Source organism: Drosophila montana, unplaced genomic scaffold, assembly GCF_035044405.1.
Source record: "Drosophila montana isolate Dmon_TW-CO22-7 unplaced genomic scaffold, ASM3504440v1 contig_3287_1, whole genome shotgun sequence".
NCBI lineage: Eukaryota > Metazoa > Arthropoda > Insecta > Diptera > Drosophilidae > Drosophila > Drosophila montana.
The window spans coordinates 19379-43900 of NW_026998171.1; the positions used below are offsets into that span (position 1 = coordinate 19379).

The 24522-nt window shown below is 39.4% G+C and overlaps 2 protein-coding genes across 2 annotated transcripts; both read left to right on the plus strand.

The window, feature by feature from the left end:
• Positions 1 to 1396: 1396 nt before the first annotated feature.
• Positions 1397 to 3817, plus strand: nis (no individualized sperm). Its single transcript, XM_064690904.1, has 2 exons — positions 1397 to 1761; positions 1823 to 3817. Exons 1-2 carry the CDS (start codon positions 1578 to 1580, stop codon positions 3568 to 3570), a joined length of 1932 nt encoding a protein of 643 aa, XP_064546974.1. The 5' UTR covers positions 1397 to 1577; the 3' UTR covers positions 3571 to 3817.
• A 1912-nt stretch (positions 3818 to 5729) lies between these two features.
• Positions 5730 to 23998, plus strand: Myo31DF (Unconventional myosin ID). The gene is made up of 9 exons (XM_064690902.1): positions 5730 to 5848; positions 16916 to 17218; positions 18560 to 18779; positions 20990 to 21215; positions 21274 to 21657; positions 21717 to 21796; positions 21855 to 23264; positions 23334 to 23494; positions 23560 to 23998. Exons 1-9 carry the CDS (start codon positions 5760 to 5762, stop codon positions 23726 to 23728), a joined length of 3042 nt encoding a protein of 1013 aa, XP_064546972.1. The 5' UTR covers positions 5730 to 5759; the 3' UTR covers positions 23729 to 23998.
• Positions 23999 to 24522: the final 524 nt, after the last annotated feature.

Consider the following 24522-nt stretch of genomic DNA (forward strand, 5'->3'; position numbering starts at 1 on the left):
TTTATTTTTTCACAGAACTGTTTTTTATTTTCACTTGGCCTGTTTTGAAATTCTTTGACTTCCCAAAAAAATATACTCTTTCTCTATTGTATATGCAAATACGTGTAAATTATGCCACACACATTCGCACACTCACACACACACTCGAGCACACACACTTTCTATGCAAATATGATTTATAATAGTTGACTGCACACGCACATTTTCTTTTTTTAATTTTCCATTTGCATTTCCAATTTATAACATTTGCGATATTTTTAAACTAATTTTGATTTTTGATTATGATGTCGCTATTCAAATTTGTCACGCGCGCCAAATTGTGTTGATGCATCAAATATAATTTGGTAACGGTATCTTTGCCGCTTCCGCCCCGAGCGCCACACACGTTGAAGCAACAAGCGTTTGTGCCGCAATGATAAAAAATGTTAACGTTCAAGTTTTGCCCTGCGTGCTTGGCAGTAGTAAAAGCTTCGACGAAAGCTCTGCCTTACGCATCAGTGTGCTGTGATAACGCAGCCAATGTGCGTGTGTTGGTGTGTGTGCGTGTGTGCGTGCTTCAAGTTGTTGCACAGTGAAGCCTAACTAAACGAGAAAGTAATATACTCTCATTAAACATTAAAATAAGGAAATATATTAAATATGTGTATATTTTGAGATAAAGGCCATTTTTAGAGCACACAAAGAGTAGTACAGTAAGGCCTGGCTAAACGAGTAAATAATTAGTTGAGGTAGAGGAGCATGTGTGTATTAATAGAATCGCGAAAAATCTCGTGACATACAAACAGTAGTACAGTGAAACCCAACTAAACGAGAAAATAATGCACTAAGATGGAACATTAAAAAAAATTAAATATATAAAGCGTGTGTATATTTGGAGTGTGAAGCCCATTTTTGTGGCCACAAAATAATAGTACAGTAGGACCTAGCTAAACGAAAAGAAATTTTAACTGAGGCTGAGTGTTTAGAAAGAGAGTCAACTCCATTTTCGTGTTATCCAAATAATAGTACAGTAAAGCCCAACTAACAATGCTAATGAATAAATATTAATAAATTAAAATATAATTAATAATTAATATATATATATTATATAAAATATATACAAATGCCATTTTTGTGGTACACAAATGGTACTACAGTAAAACCTTACTAGTACAGCAAAGCATAATGGCCTGATCAGCGTTAACAGTCGGCAAGTCAAGGTCGGACATTGTTTAATGCAGTTAGCAAACATGTGTGTCGATATCGGGCATATTGGAGCGCTATATCTATTAAAGAAACACATATAGTTGTGTAAGAAATATCGTCATTACTTTATTAACTTTTTGAGCAGTTGGAGTTTTTCGATATGAATATAAAAATGAGCATGCCTGGAAATGTGCTTCATTTACACTCAGTATTATTCATGCCACAGTAAACAATTCAGTTCTCAGTTAATTCTAGATTTTGGTACAAAATAAAAAACAGCTTAGTTATATAAAATATCAAACAGTTAGAGTAGTGAAAAATTTGGTGGACATTCGAGCTGCTATTAAATTCCAAGAGACAATAGAAATCACATAACTATATTGAGGACAACAATGATGAGCTTCACATACAAGGATCTCATAGACGTGGCCATCGGCTCACCGGAGTCGGGCCACGTCAATTTCTATGCATTGCACGTGCTGCTCTCGAACTTTGCCCACAAACTGGAATGCCTTGACGAGGCGGTGGAGCAGGATGACTATCTGCTGGCCAACATGCGTCTGCAAAGCAGCCTGAGTAAGTTCCTTGAGATTATCTGTAGATACTGGCGTAGCTGTAGCTGTGCACCTGCACCTAGTTGGCAAGTCCTCCAGGTATCGACTGCACGCCGGCGCCGACGACGATGAAGCACCCACCGAGGCAGCCGCCGAACCGGCTGCCGCAGAGGCCGCACCAGCAGAGGCAGCACCAGCAGAGGCCGCGCCAGCAGAAGCCGCGCAAGCAGAAGCCTCGCCAGCTGAGGCGGAGGTACCGCCCGAGCCGGCTGCTGGGACGGAAGCACCCACTCCGGCTCCGGGGCCTTCGGGAGCAGTGACCCCCGCTCTTGAGGAGGCAGACCAAACTGCGGAGCCACAGCCAGATTTGGAGATAGTCCCGGAGCCGGAGCAACATACGGATCTGGGCGCGGCTTCATCGCCTGGCATGGCCTCACGCGCCTCCTCGCGCACCTCCAAGCTGGACAGAACCCAACCGCGTGCCGAGGGCTCTGTGATTGGTTCGTTGGCCAAGCTGGAGCGACGCCTCTCGAAGGTTGAGCTGATGAAGGAGCAGAAGGAGCTCGAGTTTCAAAACTTCGTTAGCTTGCTGACGGGCCAATTGAAGCTAACCATGGAGCAGCTCAACAATGTCACCCACTTGATGCTCGATCGCAAGCCCAGTCCGGAACGCATGAAGCTGCTGCGGAACATTGCACGCCAGCTCCGTGTGCTGATGCGGGTCGAGGATGACGAGGTGTCCATCAGTTGGAGCAGCGCTGAGGCTGGCGTTGAGATGGAAATGGAGGAGGGTGAGGAGGAGGAAGAAATGGCAATGGAGGAGTCCAGCGCGCCCACCGAATTGGCCAAGGCCGAGGAGGAACTGGAACTGGACCAGCATCTCTGCTATGGACCCGAGCGCATGCTCAACGAGCTGCTGGAGCTCAAGTCCGAGTTCTGTGCACTCACCAACAAGGTTAATGAACTGGCCGCCGAGCTGATGAAGCAGGATGCCAAGCGTCTAATGGAAATGATGCAGGAAATGCAAGCGTCTATGCGCGAGATGAAGCTGGCCTCAGCCGGAAATCTGGAGGCAAATCAAGGCATGTTAACCAAGATAAATACGGCCACAACACAGATACAGACGCTCAAGAATTCGGTGGCGCATCTGGACGAGATTAAGATTGACAAAGCGGATGTGGAGCTGCTGCTGGCCGAAAAGGTTGACTTTCCACAGCTGGCCACAAAGGTGTCGCTGGAGCAGCTCGAGGAGTACAAGGAGCGCCTGGAGAAGCAGTTCTGCGAGGTGCGCTACATCATCAATGTCAACGAGAAGAACGTTCTCCAGATCATTGACGGCCTGCGCATGACCCTCGGCATTGATTCGCTCGAGCTGAGCCTCAAGGAGTTCCGCGACATGATCGAGAAGCGTGTCGCCCTCATTGCCGAGGCCCTGCACAAGTACATGGAGATGACGAACGATGATTGCGCCGCTGCGGCCGGCCGCGTCAAGGTCATGCAGGATCTGGCCTGCCTCTCCTGCGACACACCCTGCGTGATGCGCACCATGGAACGCTCCAAGCTGCCGCGACCATCCTCCGCCAAGGCCTCCAACAGCATCGGCCCAATAGTCACCTATGAGCTGGGCCAGATCCGCAAATCGGGCATCATGGGCTACTACCGCAAGGACGAGTTTCCCCACTCGACCAATGCCTGGACCCAGGGCCTAAGCGGCACAGTGCCTGTCAACAAGTGTGTGCCACGTCACGCCGGCGGCCTGCACACCATCCACACCGCCGATGAGCACATGCAGAAGGTGGTGCTGTCCAAGAAGAATACGGGTTGGGCTTAGACAGGATGTTCCTGCTTGCATTTCTCTATGTTAACTGCTTCCACAATAATACAAAAAGAAAAACGTAAAAAAAAATTTAAAATAATACCAAAAAAAAAATGGTCAGGTATACACAACAGACCGGTAAAATATTACAGTACTACAGATGCCGGAAACCTTGACGACCAAAAAAAAAACAACACATATTCGATTAATTTATTGACTGGTGTAAAATTCTTCAATTAAAATCAATTGTTAAAAATTATAATTTTGTAGTTTTTTTTAGTGAAGAAATAGAAATAAAATATAGATTATTATTATTTATTATTATATTATTTTCTTATTAATTTTTAATTATTTATTTATTATTTTAATTATATTTAGTTATCATTTTTATTATATCTATTATTATTTTTATTTTAATCATTAATATCTTGAAACTTAAAAAGAAACCGTTAGCTCCGCACTTAGCTGTGAAAGAAAGTCATTTTCCGCTTCAGCCCGAAAGTATGCAACGAGTATTTTTGTCATTAAATTGCTTAAATTGCATGAAATTGTTTAAGTTTTACCTTCTTGCTGAATTACTCTGTCATCAATTTAGTTTACATATTTAATTAGCTGCACCAAATTTTATTGTACGTTATATTTGTGACAAACAATTGTCGTGACTCACCAGAAATTACTGCCACGAAACACTTGCGTCCCATACCCACTCGTTAGCACGGACGCAAACCTTTGTAAGTCTGTAAGCCAAGTGCAAAAACAACCCTGCTTCTTTAACAAACCAAGCGAAGATACGCTGAACAAAATTGGGCAAGTGGTTGCAATGAATTTCGGAGAAATTATTTTTATTGAAATTAAAGCTGAATTTAAAAAGCAGCTGATTTCGGAACTGGGGTTTTACAAGGCACAAGAGTTTATGCTAATATTTGTATATATTATTTTCTGATATGTTTAAATACTTAAATGATACCATCTAGTAAATGATACTAGCGGTGATATATATATATAAATAATATATAGCCACTGTTCAGTTTGGTATATATTAGCTTTGGTGTTTGAAATCATGAAATCATTATAATAATATATGTAATATAATATATAAGATAAGATATAATATAATATATAATATAATTTCTAATATATATGTGCATATATATGTATAGATATATATTAGTATACACATTTAAAGCATTTATTTATTCAAAACAATTAAATATTGTATGTATATTCCATTTAAGATTGCTGCGAACGTTCTAGCCGTCATGCAGTATATATTGATTTTGCGCTCTTTTTTTCGCTCAGTGCAACCACTTGCGAGCGGTTACGTTGGCTGTGCGTGGCGTAAAGTCGCTTCACTCCGAACAGTTTCTCTTCGAACGCGCAGCCGAGTGGTTGTTCCTCCAGTGAGTGTGTGTGAGTGTGTGTGTGTGTGGCGCGTCTCTCTGAAACGATAAATAAAAAACCAGCTGGCTGTGGCTAGGGGCAATTTTATTTACTAGCTCTGGCTCTGTCTCCGTCTCTGGATCTGACTCTGGCAGTGGCGCGCGGCCTGAACAAGCTCTTTCGATCGACAAATCGAATCAGATATTAAATGTTACCCAAAGACGACGCGTATTTTGCGGTTTTTCTATTGTGCTTGGCTTTATTTGCGTCTGCCCCCGCGTGTGTCTTGTGTTCTCGTGTTGCGATTTCGGCGGAATTTCATTAACAATTCGACTACCCTCCAATTGGCACAAAATATTTATTGATTTCAATAATACAAATACATACGTACTTATATGTATTTCAAGAACACTTCAGTTTTCATATTTCATTTTTTGGCAATGTCAGCTGAAAACAGTCGTAAAGTATAAGACGCAAAGAATAATAATATTAAAGCAAACGCAAAAAATTACATATATATTAAGAATTCGAAACGTGACGTAGCAGCAAACAAACAAAAGCAAAATAAAAACAAAAACCAAAAGCCAAAAAGAAAAAGGAACCGTGAATTCTTGATCTTCGTTTTGTGTGTGTTTTGCTGAATATTCTGCTGCTTCTTCCCCAACGTGATCGTCATCGTCGTCCTCTTTGGCAGCTGCTTCGTTACCTGAGTTGCGCGCACAGCCGGCAATTAATTGAGGCCTTACGTTTTTCGGCGTCTCTCTCTCTCCCCCCCACCTCTCTCTCGCCTTGTGAGCTTGTGAGCAAAACAAAAACGCACAAACATGGCCATGCAACGGGAAGCGGGCGTGGCGGACTTTGTCCTGCTGGACCAGGTCAACATGGAGAAGTTCATGGACAACTTGCGCAAGCGGTAAGTACGAAAGTCTCTTGGCACAATGTGCATTAGCCTTGTGTCCCGTTCAAGGCTGCCGCTAACTGGTTGCCCCTCTTGACTTTACCTTAACCTGATTCGGCGGCAGCTTCTTGGCCATCAGTTCTGGTTGACAGCGTACTCAATGGAGCCATTCACATGCCCTATCAAGGTGTTAGACTCTTTTTGCGGGCTACCCATTGTCTGTATTTCACTATGTCACATGAACCGTAACGAAACGGTTCGCTAATGAGTTAGGATTTGGTCTAATGAAGTGCTGGCTAAAGTGTTGAAATGTTTAATTAGGTATTGTTAAGCACAGCATTAACACATTTAATGTTTTAACTAATATATAACCTATTTTTGGTTTATCTGTTTCTGTTTACGATCTTTGAAGAATCAATGTCAGTTTCTTTAAAGTAAATCATTTATCATGTTTATATATATGTTTGATTATCTATCTCATTCAAGATCTCTTTTCACTTCGAAAATTCAATTGATTTACTTTCAAGATACATCATTATTATTTGAATAAAATTAATTAGATAGCCAGACAAAAAAAATTACATTTATTTAACAACTTTTCTGTCAAATCGTCAATTTTGTTTTTTGATTATTCGGCTATTAAATAGAATTCTTAAAAATTGCTTAAAATAGAAAATATTAAAACAAACCCATACAAAAATCAACTAAATAAATGTCAGGCTAGATTAATGAATATTTAATTTGTCAAAAAAAAAGAACTAAAGAAGAACTAAAAAGATTGGAGCAACAATTCAATAAGAGAGTTTCAAATCCCTATATCGTAACATTTCCTAATTGGAGAAATGATGCAATGCATTAACGTCTGCAAAATCCATTAGCCAACACTAAACGTCGGCACAGCTTATCTTCGATCAGAAAACAAGTGTTGGTATATATTGTGTGATTAATTTCCTCTTTGAGTTTACTTAGTATATATATATTGACAGTGGGACAGTGAATCAGCTTCAGCCATAGAATCACATTTAATCACATTTAAATGCAGTCAAAATAACGAAATGATCTGATTGATTTTATAAAGTGAGTTACTCTGAATAATCTAAGGCGGGCGTCAGCTAAATGAATCAATTAACATTTGAATAGATACGCTAAGTAAAGAGCTCATTATCGCTATCAAGCCCATTAATCATTATAATGAAAAGCGAAGCTGCGTAAAGTGCCGCATAAAGTGGCAAAAGCGAATCCGATTTCATGACGCACTGATAACAAACTAAATAAACAATAAGAACTCTCACTGTTTGCCTAGCTCTGAGCATGATAATGAATATGATGATAATCATCGTTAAAGCAACGAACCACAAACATCAGAGCCCAGCGAGGCATGCAATGCAACGACCCATGCCCAGAGCCCGAAGCGTGTTGGCTGCCACAAACGTTGACAATGCCGGCAGCATGCAACAAGTTGTTGACACACGCTGCATGAAATAAAATACGCCACAACTTTACGTGTAACTAACTAAACGTGGGCCAAAGAACTGACCGGTAGCAATAACAATAACAACAATGGTAGATACGTTGCAGGGCAGTTAACTAGAAACGAACTGAATGCTTGTGGGCGAGTGTTCGTAGTCTATTGATACATCTATGTATCCCCATATATGTACATCAGTTATATATTAGCATAATTACTTTTAAGGAACGGCAAAAAAAGTTTCCCCAACGAACTTTTAAGTATCTAGTATTCCCTATAACACATACCTTTGACATATTGTATAACAAAGTCTTAAGAGCCTTGCGACATATTCGAATACAAACTTAACATTAATACCAAAACTTAAGTGCACTCATTTCGACAACTTTGAAGACTTATCAATAATGGTCACACTCACATCTAAAGTTGCTCCATAAACTGTTAATTACACAACTTACGCCTCGGAAGCGATAATAACACGTACCACGTACTCGCATATGTAATCATAATGCAGTCGTAACAAAATACAAATCAATTTGTAATTTATAAACACAGAAATTACAAAAGACAACCCGGAAAATCAGCCAAAGAAATAGCTGGATATATAAACTACATAAGTATGTCTATATCAATTTTGTAGGAAAAACCCATTGAGCAAATCAGTTGAGGGTCAGAAACGCGCCAAATTCAAAAACAAAATAACAAATTATTTGAAAACGAGCCAAAATGCGATTTGCAATGGAAAATGATGAAAGCCAAAGACAAAATACACACCGAGAGAAATAAATAACTCACTTTCGTTTTTATTTTTTTTTTTTATCGAGCAGACAACGCGGCGAGCAAAACAAGAGCAAGGCGAAAACAAAAACCAAATGAAATGAAAACTGAGAAATGGCCAAAACTGCATTTTGTATTATGACCAGACATGACTTTTATTTAATTCCCTTTTTATTTGCCCGCTCTTTCATCCCAACTATGTGTGGCATGACATCATGTGCTGCGTACTCGTACTCTGCTGGGGCTCTATAATAGCAGCAGCATAACATAAAACAACAAAAACGCAACAAAAAATAAACCATAAAGAATATGCAAATTGTTGTGGACGAACCGCAGTTTATTTACCCTAATGTGTACTCAAATACTTAGCTATTGTAATTTTAACTCACATAAAATCCTTGACTCCCATTGTCCAACTAGAAGTGAGGAATTTTGCTAAGAGTCTTATAATGTTTTATATTTTTTAAAATATATAGATGTGCATATAAATATTAAAATATATATGTATTACTTTTTTTTAAATATTTAAAGACATAGACATTTTTATTGAATATATTATATTATTATTTTCAATATATTTATTCCTACCAGATTCTCTTTTTATGAGATAAAGTTTTGAAGCGAGCTTACGGACTTAAAGACTTTAGCTCAAGTCTTTTGACTGTTCTACAATGTAGTGAATTTATCTGTTTAAAATGCATCTAGTTGAAATTATATATAAATATATATATTGTCATTTGTCTTAACTTAAAGTTGACAATTTGTCATTCAACACAAAGGGACTTTAACAATGCAACGCGAGCATACGCACACAGTTTTAGTAGCCTAAGCTATATATATATATATATATATATATATATATGTTTTTTGGCACTGTCATAAGTAAATATAGTAAATATATGAATGCTCTGCCCCTGCATGCCAGCCCACACAGACCTATATAAACGCGATCCCGAAATAGCTGCACGACGCGCACAAAACTTTTTACTTATATATATATAACATATATCTCTCTCCATATGTGCATATGTATATATGTGTCTGTTCGATTGAAATATGTGTGTTTCAAAAAATGTATCTCGAAAATGAAATGGAAAGCCTGCGCTGCTGCTGCTGCTGCACTACGCATACGAGGATTGTGAGTCACGCGGTGTGTATCTTAAAGATACTCTGGCGCTCGCACATAACAAATACGTGTACAAATGCCTTGGCATACCCAAAAAACAAAAAAAAAAAACAAAAAAGGGGCAGCCGCACAAAACCGGTTGATGGCGTCAGTTTGCAAAGCCCCAAACTTAAAAGCGGCTTGAAGAAGATGAAATACTCTTCTAAATGTTCTTGCCATTTACTATAGTATTCCGATTTGTTGGAGTTTTGTTGATCTCTGAGGATAATATTGAAGATTTTATTTATTTGGCTACGATATTTACAGGAACAGAAAATACTTGCATATCTTGTATGCGCTACACATTTCGTGACAAATTTATAGTACCCTCTGAAGGGATATAAAAGAGTCTAGAAAAAAAAACAAGTTTCTTCCTTTTAAAAGAGATTTCGGTTTGTTAATGTTTCCTCAAGTTCAGAGCTGCTTTTTAAGGGATTCTCTAATGTTTTTTTCTTCTTCCACCGAATCGCCAAAAATGTTACGAGCCATTAAGTCAAGTGTCCAGGCCCATGGCCCACCGCTGTGCCGTAGCCCCATTTAGTGTGTGGTTGTGGGAGGAGTATCTATAAATCTACTTGCACTGATTGATTGCACTATTTCCAATAACAACAACAACAACAACAACAATCTATGCACTGTACCGAGTGCATTTCCATGTGTACGTAGCGCTGATAAGTTTATACTTTTAGTTTTCGAGCTGACTTTTGTTTATGCGCCGCCTCTCATTTATTTGGCCTACATTTTGTGTGTTGTTGTTGTTACTCTGGCTATTGTTGTCTGTTCGGTTTCATCTATAGAGCAGCATCTACCTATCTATTGCTGCCTGTTTATTTACCCAACTGCGTTTTCCCATGAACTGCCGTTGAACCCGCCCGTCTTCCAGTTCACAAGTTACGCACCCGAGTTACAAGTGGTGCCTGTGCCAACCTCTGGTTGGATTCATTTCTCGGTTCTTGGGAACTGAAGTGCAGACTTTCGGCAAGAATTTCTGCCTTTTATCATCAGCAAACCTGATAGTCTTATCAGCTGGCCAAAATCCCCAAAAGGAAAACAAATTTTGTCCGCAATTGGAATATTTATAGTTCCATATCGTCAAAGTCGTGACTCATTGCTAAGAAAACGTTTGTCAATGCAAACGGGTAAACACTTGACAACTACCAAATGCATGTCAATCACATTAACATTTTGTTTATTCATTTATATTTATTTATTTGTATATTTTTTGGCGTGTTCAAGGTGCACTTTGAGTATTCCACAGAGGCATTTATTTTATTTAATGTGCCAGTTAATTTTTTTTATTTTAATTATTATCTGTGTCCAATTTTATGATCCCATCAAATGCTTTTCTGACACTTTTATAAGTTTCCCCTCGTTTTAAATATACGATTTCGTTTTACCCCGCCCATATATAAAAGTAAATTGAAGTTATTTAACCCTTGGCACGTCTGGGAGTGGCCTAATCTTATCAGACTGCTTATAAGAAATCGGTGGTTATCTCTACATTTGCCTTTGTTATAATTTATTCCTTTTCTATGCGAGCAAACATTTATAGGGTATATTAGGTGGGCATTCTTTTATTCCTTCTTTATTTGTGCTTTTGTATAAATAGCCGCGACTCGACTTGTTTAATAATGCCACAGTCTTGATAAGATTGCATGAACCCGAAGAAGTGTTAAACTTAGCGAGCTATTCATGTGCCAGATACGTACTCGTATATATGTTATGTATGAATAACCTTGGGTTCGACTTTAAGCACATATTGGGTACAAGTATTGACTATCCACGTATAGCTGTATACCCGATAAGCAGCTCTCTTCAATTTGTTATGCAATGAACACCACACAAATTGTTAAACATTGTCTCTATAGGTATTATTATTATTATTAAATGTTAATTAGCACTAGCTACAGCTGAGACAAGCCTGTGGTTTGAACCAGCATCTTCTCTTATAATTCAGTGTATATTAGCATAAAGAAACTCTCTAGAAATTGGTTTTCTCGTACCATAGTATTTCTTATACAAATCATTTTCTTCTTCTTTTCCCATCTGGCCCTCGATCTGCGTGACTTTCTATTCGACCTGTCTATAAATGCAATTTTTATTGCATTCGCCAAGACTTGATTACAAAGAAGGCGTCTCGGAAAATTATGAAAGGCCTACAGGGCGCGACGATGAAAAGAAAAATAGAAGAAAAAAAATGATGTTTATGTAGCTTTACTGCGGCTATTAAAAACTTCAAGAATTCTTCTTTTCAATTTCCGATTGCTATCAAAGATTGTCTGTTTATTTGTACAAGAGACCAGTGTTACTTTGCCCCGCCCAAACCCTAATTAAAGACTGCATTCTAGTCATGGCCCAACGTCCAGATGCAACAGATTATATATGTATAGTATCGCATAGTTCAAAGCGCACCTTGAGTTACTTTCATCTATAGATACGCCTTTATATCTACAGACAGTTGGCTGCGAATCGACACATTCCATATGTCTGCCTACATGCCACTGGGCTCTTGATAAGCTGCTATCAAATGCCGCCCCTTTGGGCTCCGATAAGCGCGTTCGATACTGTCGCGCAGCGGAAATCAAATCATTTACATAACGACCAAAACGCTTGCCACTGGCAAACGTTGGCGCTTCACTAATTGAGCCGCTTTCTTGGCCCTAATGTGCAAATTCTAGCAGGCACGACTAATGACCCAGGCACAATGCAACTGAAGTCCCAAAACAGCTGCGTAGCTCGACTAGAAGTTGTCCTACAATCAAAATAGCAAATTCTCCGCTTACTAGAATATCGCAGTAAAACGAAAGTTAACCCCACATTAAAAGGCAAAGATCTACTATAAAAAGTTTGTTTATTTTGTCATTTTCTTGACATTTTAACTTCTCATAATAATCAATATTGTATTGTATTATTTATGGCCTTAGTCTTATGCTACCCTTTAAATCATTTTCATGTCTACAGGGTATAGAAATCAGACAAACAGCTAGCAAACGTCTTGCAGACTCAGCTAGCAGACACAGGTATCAGGTGTAGCAGTTCAATAGCCCGCCTCCTCTAGCCCGCCTTTGTACATCGCACGGCAGACAACGTCGCTGTCTGCATTGTTGTTTATTTACGCAGCGTAGAACGTTCATGTTTGTCATTTGCGTTGCAATAACTTTTACTTGGGGGCATCTGCAACTCGTTCCCAGCTGCCCCACACACACACACACACACACACAAAAACAGAATTAAGAAAAAGGCAACGTTTACATAAAAATTTATGCCCATGTCGAGTCCAAGAATTTAGCGCCTGTTTAGTCTTCCAGGCATTTGAGCAGCAGGAGAGAAGCTGGTGGGGCTTGTGCTCTGCTAATTGATATGCGTCTGCCTCCATGGCAAACAATTCTGGGTGTAAATTGAAGTTAATTTGAAAGCTGCAATTGCATTGCGCAAAAAGATCGAACATTGAGAGGAAAAACTCAGTTGCAAATGAAAATTGAAAGTGTTGTTGAATAATGCTGTTGTCAGTTTCATATACATTTGTTCGGTGCAGATGGGTTTTCAGCTGTAATGTGTGTCATTTATGACTAAATTCTTTGGCAAGCAATCAAATATTTCGAATGTTTCTATTCCCAAGCGTGCCCTTCTATGCGCTTCTCACAATCGCATGCGCCAGTCCAGCGCCCCTCTCTGCACTTCTCATATATACCAGCCGCCCCGTCACGCACTATTCGATTCTATAAGCTCTCTGTTTGGCACATCGATAAATCGCATCAAATTCAATTAAATCCACAAAAAGCAAATAAAACATTGACCTACTTAAAGCCAAGTCTGTTGGCCAATATGACGTCAGCGTCACGTAAAGTCTGCCGCCTTAGCCAGTGAAAAATGCAGCGTGGAATGACTAAACTTATTGATTTTCTTTGGATCATCCCCTCAAGGCTTAGCCAAAGTGCGTTTCAACGATTTAGTGCAGGCGAATCTTGAATGAATGAATGAATGAGTGTGAATGCGAGTGAATCATCAAGCTGTAAAATATTTCTGAACAAATGCAATTTGCCTGCGAATAGACATTAGCATTTAAACAAATGATTAGTCAGCAAACGTGTTACAAGCCTTTTTTATTAACGGCTTAAGTAGCGAAAAACTGGCAAAGTCAGGCAAATAACATTGCCATGTGCTCAGTATTTGACAGGGAACGAGTAAATCGTGTGAATGATTCACATAGTTATATAATTAATAAAAATAAAGACACAAACAAATTGTGTAAACAACATAATAACAATAACAAATAGTCGAGACTGTTTGCATTTTTTTTATTTTTGGCGCCTTTTCACTTAGAACTTTTGTATCTTGATGACGCCATTTGCCGATTCGAATTATAAGCAAAAATCAAAATCATCGACAATAGCAATGAATAACGACCTTTATATTGTGAATGCGTGAAGGCGACGAGCGCTGAGCATTTAAATATTCATGGCACAGACTAGTTCCGAATTCCGTAAAACTAGTTAAGAAAAAAAGCAGGAGTGTTCGACCAGTTCCCCCAAAAAAAAAACATACTCAAATTAAAAAAAATAAATATATATATTTCTTTGGAAATATTAAAATTGTACGAAATGAGAAATCAAGCAGTAAATAAGTTTGGGATTGAAATTTTAATTAGTTTTAAAGCATTGTCGGAAGGGGAAATCTAAGGAACTTTACAGGGAAAATTTAAAAGCTTCCGATATTAAAAAGATATTAAATATTAAAAAAATAAAAGCAATACAATCAAATAAAATAATTCTAAAAAATGTAAACATTGGCGCAAAGCAATTATTTTCTCTATATTTTTCCAGAAATTAAAAATAATTATATATATAAAACATAAATAAATATAATATGTTATCTAGAAATTCAAACCAAATTGACATCCCCCATGACAAATAAATTGTTTTTGACAATTAGGAAACTGTAAGAATAGAAAAAATAATATTATAAAATTCAAGTAGTTCTTTCCCAAGACTTTTTACGTCCACTTGAAGCACTTTCAGGGCACTGAACCAAGTAGCTGCTACTCTGCTAAAGACTCTTGACGTTGGGATCAAACACAATAATCGTATGATTTATTGGGGCATTGATCCCCGAAGCTCACTCAAAATATGACAACTTTATCCGACTGTCAGCATGTCGAATGTCTCCCAATCTGCGGCGAGATCAGATCACATGTGTTTCTGTTCGTGCTTTTAAATCCATTCTGGAGCACCTTTGCCTTAAGCAATTTTTTCTTAGCTCATTTGGGCAGTCAGCCATTTGGGCTGGCTGTCCGTCAATCATACGCCACGTGGGCGATGGTCGATGGGCACAGCACCCACATACCACACACCTCAGGTGTTGAGTAGGGGGTGAAATCGTAGAAATCACATAGTCACTTTGCTAAGCGGCTTGCTGACTGCCCTTTTCTTTTCTTATGCCAATTCCGATTCTGGTTCCGATTCGGCATCCGATTTCAAATGTGACCCGCTGTGCTAGAAAGTCAACAAGCGTGCTAAACGCTTGTGCCCCCCTCCATCACATTTTCTTGGAGTTCAGTAGTTCAACTTTAGAGGCCCACATAATCATCTCTGAGCAGCTCTCACGTCTGCCTTTGTCTTCGCCTCTGTCTGGGTTGTCACATTTTGACCCAAATGTAGCACCAAGCGGCAGCTCTATAAATAAATACTGAAAACTTAAGTAAAAACATGTGTTGACTGCCGTTTGCCCCAAAACAACCAGCTAAGCAACAACCACAAGAATAACAACAACAACAATAAATACTAATATTAAGTGCTATTGTTTTTATACACATGAGCTCAAGCTGCGGGCCAACAAAACTTTTCGCTGTTTTCTTTTTCACGTTTTCTGTTTCTTAACAATCTCTCTAACTTTGACGGCTTTGTCTTTGAGTTTTTCTACCTCGTAATAAAACTAGATATAAAGGGTATGATAAATAGTTGAATGGAGATACATTTTGTTGATCAAAATTTAAATATGGATATAGATTAAGATATAAATATAGATATAGATATAGATATAGATATAGATATAGATATAGATATAGATATAGATATAGATATAGATATAGATATAGATATAGATATAGATATAGATATAGATATAGATATAGATATAGATATAGATATAGATATAGATATAGATATAGATATAGATATAGATATAGATATAGATATAGATATAGATATAGATATAGATATAGATATAGATATAGATATATGAAGATATATAGATATATAGATATAAAGATATATAGATATATGGATATAAAGATATATAGATATAGATCGTCCAAATTATATTACACTACAGAGTATTTTCTAGCTGGTCAATTTCAGCTGCTGCATTTTTCCTACCTGCTTGTTAATTTGCAGCGTTTTGTTTCGGCAGTCAGCTGTTAAGTGGGCGTGGCACGCCCAAACATAGTTTTGTAACAGAGCTCACCTGTTGCGCACAATTTTCTTTCTGTTATTGTTGTTGTTACCAAACTCTTTTGCGGCTGTTTTGATGTAATTGTATTTGTAACAGTGCAACTCCTTCCCCCGCTTGTAATTACATGAGGTCCACAAATGATGCACTTGTTGTTGCAGTGTATTTTGGGAAATTAAGTAACATTAAGCAAGTGTTGGTAGCTTGAGTAAATGCTCGTAATAATGCTATTTGCGTTGCTTACTTATTTGATTATGGTTGTTAAGCAATCGTACGTCTCTAAGTGCCATGAACTTCTGATTTAAGCGCTTGATTTAATATGCCAAACCATTAATAAAATTAGTGGGAATTTGTTTTCTTTGGTTTCTGGTTAAATTGATTTTATATTCGGGATATACCAATAAAAGCCTGTTGATTTTTGGTGCTAAAGAAATTGATTTAAAAAATAATCCCAGAGAACTTTAAACAAGCGCTTAGTTTTTAATAAAACAAACTCTAGATCTCAGTGGGCTATATTGATTTTTTAATACCTTATAACTATATCCAATAATATTTATAAAACTCTGAGATTCCAGTTTAAGTATTTACTAAATTTACATAGATTTGAATCCTTACTTAATTCACCCAGAATCGTTGTGTTTCTTCATGATCTAAGTGAATATCATATGAATCAAATCTATCTAGAAATCACCTACTTCTGCAGGTGTCTTATAAATTGATAACATATCCATCGCTAGACATTGCCTTTGCTTCTCCCCTTATTCAAGTGACCCAAATTTTGACCTGCCGCATCTGTGCAACTGTCGATCGAAATCTTTTGGCGCCTATTTAATTGTACACAAAATAAACACACAATCGCATTCTAGTTTGTAATTTAATCAATATGAACAACAGCTACAACAACAAGAATTAATCGCATCGCCAACTGAGCAGCGCCCGCGGCGTCCAAGACAAATTAAGCCATCAATGTCCAGCTCCAAAAACAAACTTCAATTTGTCTGTTGAAAAACAAATTTGGAATCAAAATCATCGACAGTTTCCCAGCGGGCAGGGCGTATAGGCAGGGCAACCCACCTGTATTTTTATTGGGTATATTCACAGGAGATCTGAAATCTAAATGGGGAATTTCCATGCATATATGTACATATATTCAAATGCCTATGAAAACATTGGAATTTGTTGTGCTTTTATTTATTCAACTAATGTGAGACTTTTTCGTTTGCAGCACTCAGGTTGGCTCCATCTACACATACATTGGCGAGGTGTGCGTCTCGATGAATCCCTACAGACAGATGAACATCTATGGGCCGGAGACCATACGCAAGTACAAGGGTCGTGAGCTGTTCGAGAATGCGCCCCATGTGTTTGCCATCGCAGATGCGGCATACAGGGTGCTCAAGCAGCGCCACCAGGACACGTGCATACTCATCTCTGGAGAATCTGGTGCGGGCAAAACGGAAGCCTCCAAGATCATTATGAAGTACATTGCGGCGGTGACCAATGCACAAGGACAGAATGAAATCGAAAGGTAAGCCAAATAATTCTCCTGAGAATTAGTTGTTGTATATGCAAATGAACTAGTTCCCATAGTAAATGAACCAGCGCTCAGAGCTAAGCATTCTTAGATTGTGAGAGCAGAATCAAAGCCAGACTTAAACTAGATGAGTGCAAGTTTCAAAGAGCGATAGTTGGTAAGGTGAACTATTTCCCAAAAGGGAGCTTACCAAGTGGTTCAGCTTGGGAGCACTTTTTCAATGATAAAAGAAATCCAAGAACTAGTTTAAAAAGCAAGTGAACTAGTATAGGAGTAGTTTTAGGGAACGATCCTATTAAACTTTTAATGAAACCTTGAAAAGATAAAGTTTTTAAGAATAGAAATAGTTTAATGAACTACATAGTTCTCAATATGAAGCTTATCAAGTGGTTCATCTTGGAAGCACTTATAGTAAAAGAGGTCAGAAGTCAATGCTAAAAAGAAATCCAGGGTACAGAATATGCTGCCAAGAACTAGTTCAAAGAGCATGTTTTAGGAAACGATCCTATTCAACCTGTAATGATACTTTAAAAAGGTAAATTTTTTAAGAATATAACTAGTTTAATGAACTAGTTCTCAAAAGGACTATTTAAAAATTACAAAGCAACTTCAATTAGAAATAGTTCAATATTATAAGCTAATAAAAAGCTGAACTTAAGTTCACTTCGCTGTATTAAAACGCGCTCACAAATGCAGTTAGTATGGAAATGTTTAGGTTGGAGATTCACCATGAGACTGGGAACTGGCGCTTGAATGGGAACTGTAGCCAACTCGTGAATGCCAAGGCATGACAAATTTGCCATTGTGTTGCATGCAAATTTTAAATGAAACTTTCAACGGCGCCTCATTAGAGCAGAGCCAGCATTCCCCAGTTACGAATACCCCTACTATATAGTGTATATATAGTGTGCTTTCCTTGACCCGTGGACACATGACATCACTACGAATACGACTTTATAATAGAATTAACGAAATTAAGTGAACCGCTAATTGCTCACGCTTCCAACTACACGTTTTTTTTGCCCAGTCCAAGAAAGCATTTAATCGTTCCATGGCAATTTAGGGCGAACCATAAAAACTGGATGGCACGGGCCGCAGAGTAGATGGGCTGGGCTGGGGAGCTCAGACAAACCCTAGTCAATGCCTCAGCTTAATTGCCACTTTGCCAATTTTTAGTGCCTCAAACTTAAAACAATTTAAACGGACATTTATTGTCTGTTTGTGCGAGGGATTAGGGCGAGTGCCATTTACTTAATTAGTTTTTCGGGATGGGTCGTTGGTCCAGTCTAATAAAAATGCAATTATAATTGAAAATGATTTTTTATTTGCTTTCAGAGTTAAGAACGTGCTTATACAGAGCAATGCGATACTGGAGACATTCGGCAATGCGAAGACGAATCGCAATGACAACTCGAGTCGCTTTGGCAAGTACATGGACATCGAGTTCGACTACAAGGCGGATCCAGTGGGCGGCATCATAACCAACTATCTGCTGGAGAAGTCGCGTGTGGTGCAGCAACAGCCCGGCGAGCGCAACTTCCACAGTTTCTATCAGGTGGGCATACTACGATGCAGGCCTAAGGCAAAGGGTGTGGGCATATTGAACTAGGCCCACACACGAGTGTGAGTGTGAGTGCGAGTGTGTGAGTGTGTGTGTGGACGCGTTGTTGTTATTTACCCAAGTGAGTCAGCGGGACGGCGTTGATAATGCGGGGTGGTTCAGCCAGGTGGGTGGCAATTCACAGCCTGGTGTGAGGTCAATGACGGGGCGCGGCTCTCATGCATAACTATACATATATGTAACAACATACATATATGCACAATAAATATTTGTAAAATATTCTAGGTATTTTAATAGGGTGTCAAGTTGCCTATATGCCCAGCTATAAATATTTATTACTCTGCGATCATAGCTGTTTGCTGATTCAGCAATAAAAGCTATCAAGAAAATCGTTAACATTCCAATAATAGCTTATTACAAATATATTTAATGGGATTCCTGATAAGTCCAAGAAGTTGTGGATTCTTAACTAAGTCCATTAAAATGGTTCTACTCTCTGAAAAATCTTAAGCAAATTAGCACATGTCAAAAGTTCCATTGCCTACAAATATGTGGAACAGAAATTGAAACCCAAAACTTATTCATTAATTAACTCAATTACATTTGCCGTCAGCTGAGCTCACAATCTATCAACTGACTGTGCAGAACTGCTGAAATTCATATATATTATTTATGTATGATATCATTTGAAATGTATGAAAGCCTAGATAACAGAAAGTCATTCATAAGAAATGTAAGCGAGTCAGCAAAGCATTCGCTTATTCATTATATGATATAATGTAGCTCTGCGAATGCAGATAATACATGTGTCGTAATCGTCCGAATCGTACTATTATAACATATAGCTGCGTTGGAAACCATCTATCAAAAATTGAGCAACTATTCAGTTGTTAAAGAAAGGCAACCATTGTGACTATTTGGGCAACAATATGTAAGATCGAATTGCTATATGAAGAAGTTTTTATAGAAAAGATCCAAAAATAATTATCTTAATTAAACTCAGTTCAGAAAAGTGAATTCTTCCAGAATACCTGCAAAATCTTATATACGATATCATATAGAAAAAAGTACACATCCACTAAATGCCCGTTAGGGTATTTTATGTACGGTGTGTTCCCTTTTCTTATATAGAATATATACTTTTCGAGTATATGCGATTTTATCTACTCGCTTCCCATTTGGAATTTTTGTTGTTGTTACTTTTGAAAAAGCAAAAAGAAACAAGAGAGCGCCCATTGTTGCTTCTAGCTGTTAAATTTAGCTTGAAGGCGTTAATTGTTTCAGGCCATTTATGTAGCCAAAGAATTTCCAGCATTATTTCTCCATTTAACACCCAAACTAAATAAAATTTCTTAATTAAGCGACTCTTAGATTTGATTTGATTTGATTTCTACCCTATACATTTTGGCTTAGTATTTGATATGCGGGTTTTTCCTGGCACATGTCTTTGTTTATTTATTTATTTATGAACAAATACAGTTTATAGATATTATGAGCTACAGAGTATTTGTTTATGTGCTGTGCGTGGTCTCTAAGCAAATATTTTGCACCTGTTGTCTACAGACTTTAGCCAGAGTTATTGATGTATGTTTTTTTGGAATTGAAATTTCGTAGCACTCTGCCTTACACGAATTAGTGTCGGGGAATGTGACTCTATATTAACTTGTTTGCCTGTTCAACTGTGGAATTCCGTAGCTCATTTTCAGCGGCTCGCAAATGGCAACTGGCAACAATTAAAGCGGAAGTTCAATTATGGTCAACATTTGTGCTAATTGTCTGCTGTACTAAATAGTTGAACATTCTGTTTTGAATATGGACAAGCCAATTGCGAACTCAGCCGCGTGAGTGCCTATGAATGAGAATGAATATAAAGAGAATAATGACATCTACCAAGACATGACCTTTTACTCGACGATATCTTGCTTAGATTGCCAAAAGTGTCATCAAAGAGATATTTATAAAAATGTTGTGCCACTCATGCAGGACACTTCTGATGACCTGTCTTGCAAGTCGTCTTGCATGACTTTCTAAATGAAAAGTCTACGAGCGTTCGCCCTATCACATAAGAAAATGAGTAAAGTGAATGGATATTAACTTGCACAAAGCTTTAGACTTGATAAACTTGTAATTAAATATTTACTAAGTATTAAACAAAAATTTAATTTATTATTTAAACATATTCTAATTACTGTGCTCCTTAATAGCTGCTGCGTGGTGCCAATGACAATGAGCTGCGTCAATATGATCTGCACAAGGAGACGGGCAAGTATCATTATCTGAACCAGGGCAGCATGGACATACTCACCGAGAAGTCGGATTATAAGGGCACCTGCAATGCATTCAAGACGTTGGGCTTCCAGGCGGACGAAGTGCAAACAATTTGGCGTACAATTGCGTCCGTCTTGCATCTGGGCAATGTGGAGTTCCAAAGTGAGTTTTTAGATCAAGATCAACTAAGTTCGTCGCCTTAACTTCCCTTTCGCGCTAGCCATTGAGGATGAGCTGGTGATTAGCAACAAGTCGCATCTGCAGTCAGCCGCCAAGTTGCTGCAGGTCACCGAAACGGAGCTGTCGGCGGCGTTGACAAAACGCACCATTGCCGCTGGTGGCAATGTCATGAAGAAGGATCACGATGCCATCCAAGCGGAGCACGGCAAGGATGCACTGGCCAAGGCCATCTATGATCGCCTCTTCACCTGGATTATATCGCGCATTAATCGCGCCATACTCTTCCGCGGCAGTAAGACCCAGGCGAGATTCAATTCTGTTATTGGCGTGCTGGATATTTATGGCTTTGAGATTTTCGATTCGAACAGCTTTGAGCAGTTCTGCATTAACTATTGCAACGAGAAGCTGCAGCAGCTGTTCATTGGTGAGTTACCTTGGCAGTTGCCCTGGACAGAGTCTTTAACTGAGTTACATCTATTGCAGAGCTGGTGCTGAAGCAGGAGCAGGAGGAGTACCAACGTGAGGGCATCGAATGGACCAACATTGAGTACTTCAACAACAAGGTGAGCAATTCTATTCAATTCTTGCCATGCACAACTCATGCCTGATCTCTTCCTGCAGATCATTTGCGATCTCGTTGAGCAGCCGCACAAGGGCATCATAGCCATTATGGACGAGGCCTGTCTGAGCGTGGGCAATGTCACCGATGACACCTTGCTGGGCGCCATGGACAAGAACCTCAACAAGCATCCGCACTACACCAGTCGCCAGCTGAAGCCAACCGACAAGGAGCTAAAACATCGCGAGGATTTCCGCATCACGCACTATGCTGGCGATGTCATCTACAATATCAATGGATTCATTGAGAAGAACAGGGATACGCTGTATCAGGACTTCAAGCGTCTGCTGCACAATTCCAAGGATGCCAATCTTAGCGAGATGTGGCCTGAGGGCGCACAGGACATTAAGAAGACTACGAAACGTCCACTGACCGCCGGTACGCTGTTCCAGCGCTCCATGGCCGATCTGGTCGCCACGTTGCTGAAGAAGGAGCCCTTCTATGTGCGCTGCATCAAACCCAATGACATTAAGAGCTCCACGGTCTTCGACGAGGAGCGCGTCCAGCATCAGGTGCGCTATCTCGGTCTGCTGGAAAACGTGCGCGTGCGTCGCGCCGGCTTTGTACATCGCCAGCGCTATGACAAGTTCCTGTTGCGCTACAAGATGATCTCTCAGTATACGTGGCCCAATTTCCGTGCTGGTAGCGAACGCGACGGCGTCCGTGTGCTCATCGAGGAGAAGGGCTTTGCGCAGGATGTGAAATATGGCCACACCAAGATCTTCATACGCTCGCCCCGCACACTTTTTGCCCTGGAGCAGCAGCGTAACGAGATGATACCACACATTGTGACGCTGCTGCAGAAGCAGGTGCGCGGCTGGATCGCCCGGCGCAACTACAAAAAGATAAAGGCCGCTATCACCATAATGCGTGCATATAAGACCTACAAGCTGCGCAGCTATGTACAAGAGCTGGCCAACCGCTTCCGGAATGCCAAGCATCAGCGCGACTATGGGCGCAGCATTCAGTGGCCCCAGCCGCCGCTGGCCGGCCGCCAGGCGGAGGCCAAGCTGCATCGCATCTTTGACTTCTGGCGCGCCTACATGATACTGCGCAAATATCCGCGCAACGAATGGCCCCAGCTGCGACTGCAAATAATTGCGGCCACAGCGATTGCCGGCCGTCGTCCCTACTGGGGACAGCAGCGCAAGTGGCTGGGCGATTATCTGGCCAATTCGCAGGACAACAGCAGCTATGGTGCCTACAGCGCCATTGTGGCCAAACTAAAAAACAGCGGCGCCGGAGGCGGCGAAAGCTTCCGCCAGGTGCTGTTCTCAAGCTTCGCCAAGAAGTTCAACAAGTTCAACAAGCAGAAGGATCGCGCCTTCATTGTGACCGATACGACCATCTACAAGCTGGGTGGCATCAAGGATAAGTTCCGCGACATGGACCGCTCTATCCCCATTCGAGAGGTAATGCGGCTGTAGTTCTCACTTGGAGTTCGTATGCTTGAAACCTCTTTTCTGTTTTTCCGCTTGCAGCTGACCTCCATTAGCATAACGCCTGGCCGGGATCAGCTAATTGTCTTCCACTCACCCAAGAACAACGATTTGGTCTGTGCGCTGCAGAGCGAGTCGACGGCGCCGCTGAAAGATGATCGCATTGGTGAACTGGTTGGCATTGTGTGCAAGAAGTACCACGAGTATGTATCTTGATATATCCTTTAAAGCACATCTAACTAAATATCATGTTCAATTCCGCTTGCAGCGTTACCGGCACCGAACTGCGCGTAAATGTGGGCAACAACATTGCCTGCCGGCTGGGCGAGAAGTCGCGAACCATTCTCGTCGAAGCGGCGCCCAATGTGGAGAATCCAAGTTTCCGTCATTCCGCTGCCAACATCATCTTCGAGGTGCCTGCCTCGTATTGTGTTTAGGGTGAAACACAGCTAAAGAACCCAATGTAAATTAACTAGGCTAGTACATTTAAGAACCTTGGACCTTTGTCCCACTCTACTTCAATTCACCTGCAACGTGTAGTTCAACCTTCTCCTGTGTATGCTGTGCCTTCTGCCAACTCCTTTGTAGTTATAGTCAGATCCGTGTTGAGAATTTTTTATGCGATTTGTGTTGTAAAAAACCGGCGTGAGGTCTCCTTATATAAACCAAAAGTTTTATGTTATAGTCACAAAAAATAAACAATAACAATAACGATTTGTATATTTTTCTATTAATTTAAAATTAAATTTATGTATTTTTATGCAATTAAGGCAATATATATACATTATGCAAAAGCGAGAGCCTTCAAATAACAGCTCTGGACTAGAGAGATGGCAACTTCTTTATAAAGCTGGTTGTGTCGGCTTCAATTAAAAGTATTAAATGTACTTTGTGCATTTGTTAACCTTTAGCTTTTAAGCAATTATTAATTGATTTATGATTGTATTTAATAAAAATGCACGCAAACCGCAAAAACGCAACGTAATTTTTGTACTTAAAACAAATTAAATTTTGAAAGTGTGCCATTTGCAAATATTTCTACTCTATTATTATTGTAAACTATTTATAAAAGAACTATAAATAAAATTGTATAAATGGTAAAAATCATTCGTTTACTGTTTTAATTTAAAAAATGAGCGACAATTAGTTTTCTAATTTCAATATTGTATATATATATAAATTAGATTTCTAATTTCAATATTGTATATATATATATATATATATATATATA

Bases quoted from the DNA above. Each gene is read 5' to 3' on its own strand.
- nis (XM_064690904.1), top strand. From the start codon at position 1,578: ATGATGAGCTTCACATACAAGGATCTCATAGACGTGGCCATCGGCTCA. The intron at 1,762-1,822 runs GTAAGTTCCTTG...ACCTGCACCTAG, and splicing joins GCGTCTGCAAAGCAGCCTGA to TTGGCAAGTCCTCCAGGTAT.
- Myo31DF (XM_064690902.1), top strand. From the start codon at position 5,760: ATGGCCATGCAACGGGAAGCGGGCGTGGCGGACTTTGTCCTGCTGGAC. The intron at 21,216-21,273 runs GTGAGTTTTTAG...CTTTCGCGCTAG, and splicing joins GGGCAATGTGGAGTTCCAAA to CCATTGAGGATGAGCTGGTG. The intron at 23,495-23,559 runs GTATGTATCTTG...TTCCGCTTGCAG, and splicing joins GTGTGCAAGAAGTACCACGA to CGTTACCGGCACCGAACTGC.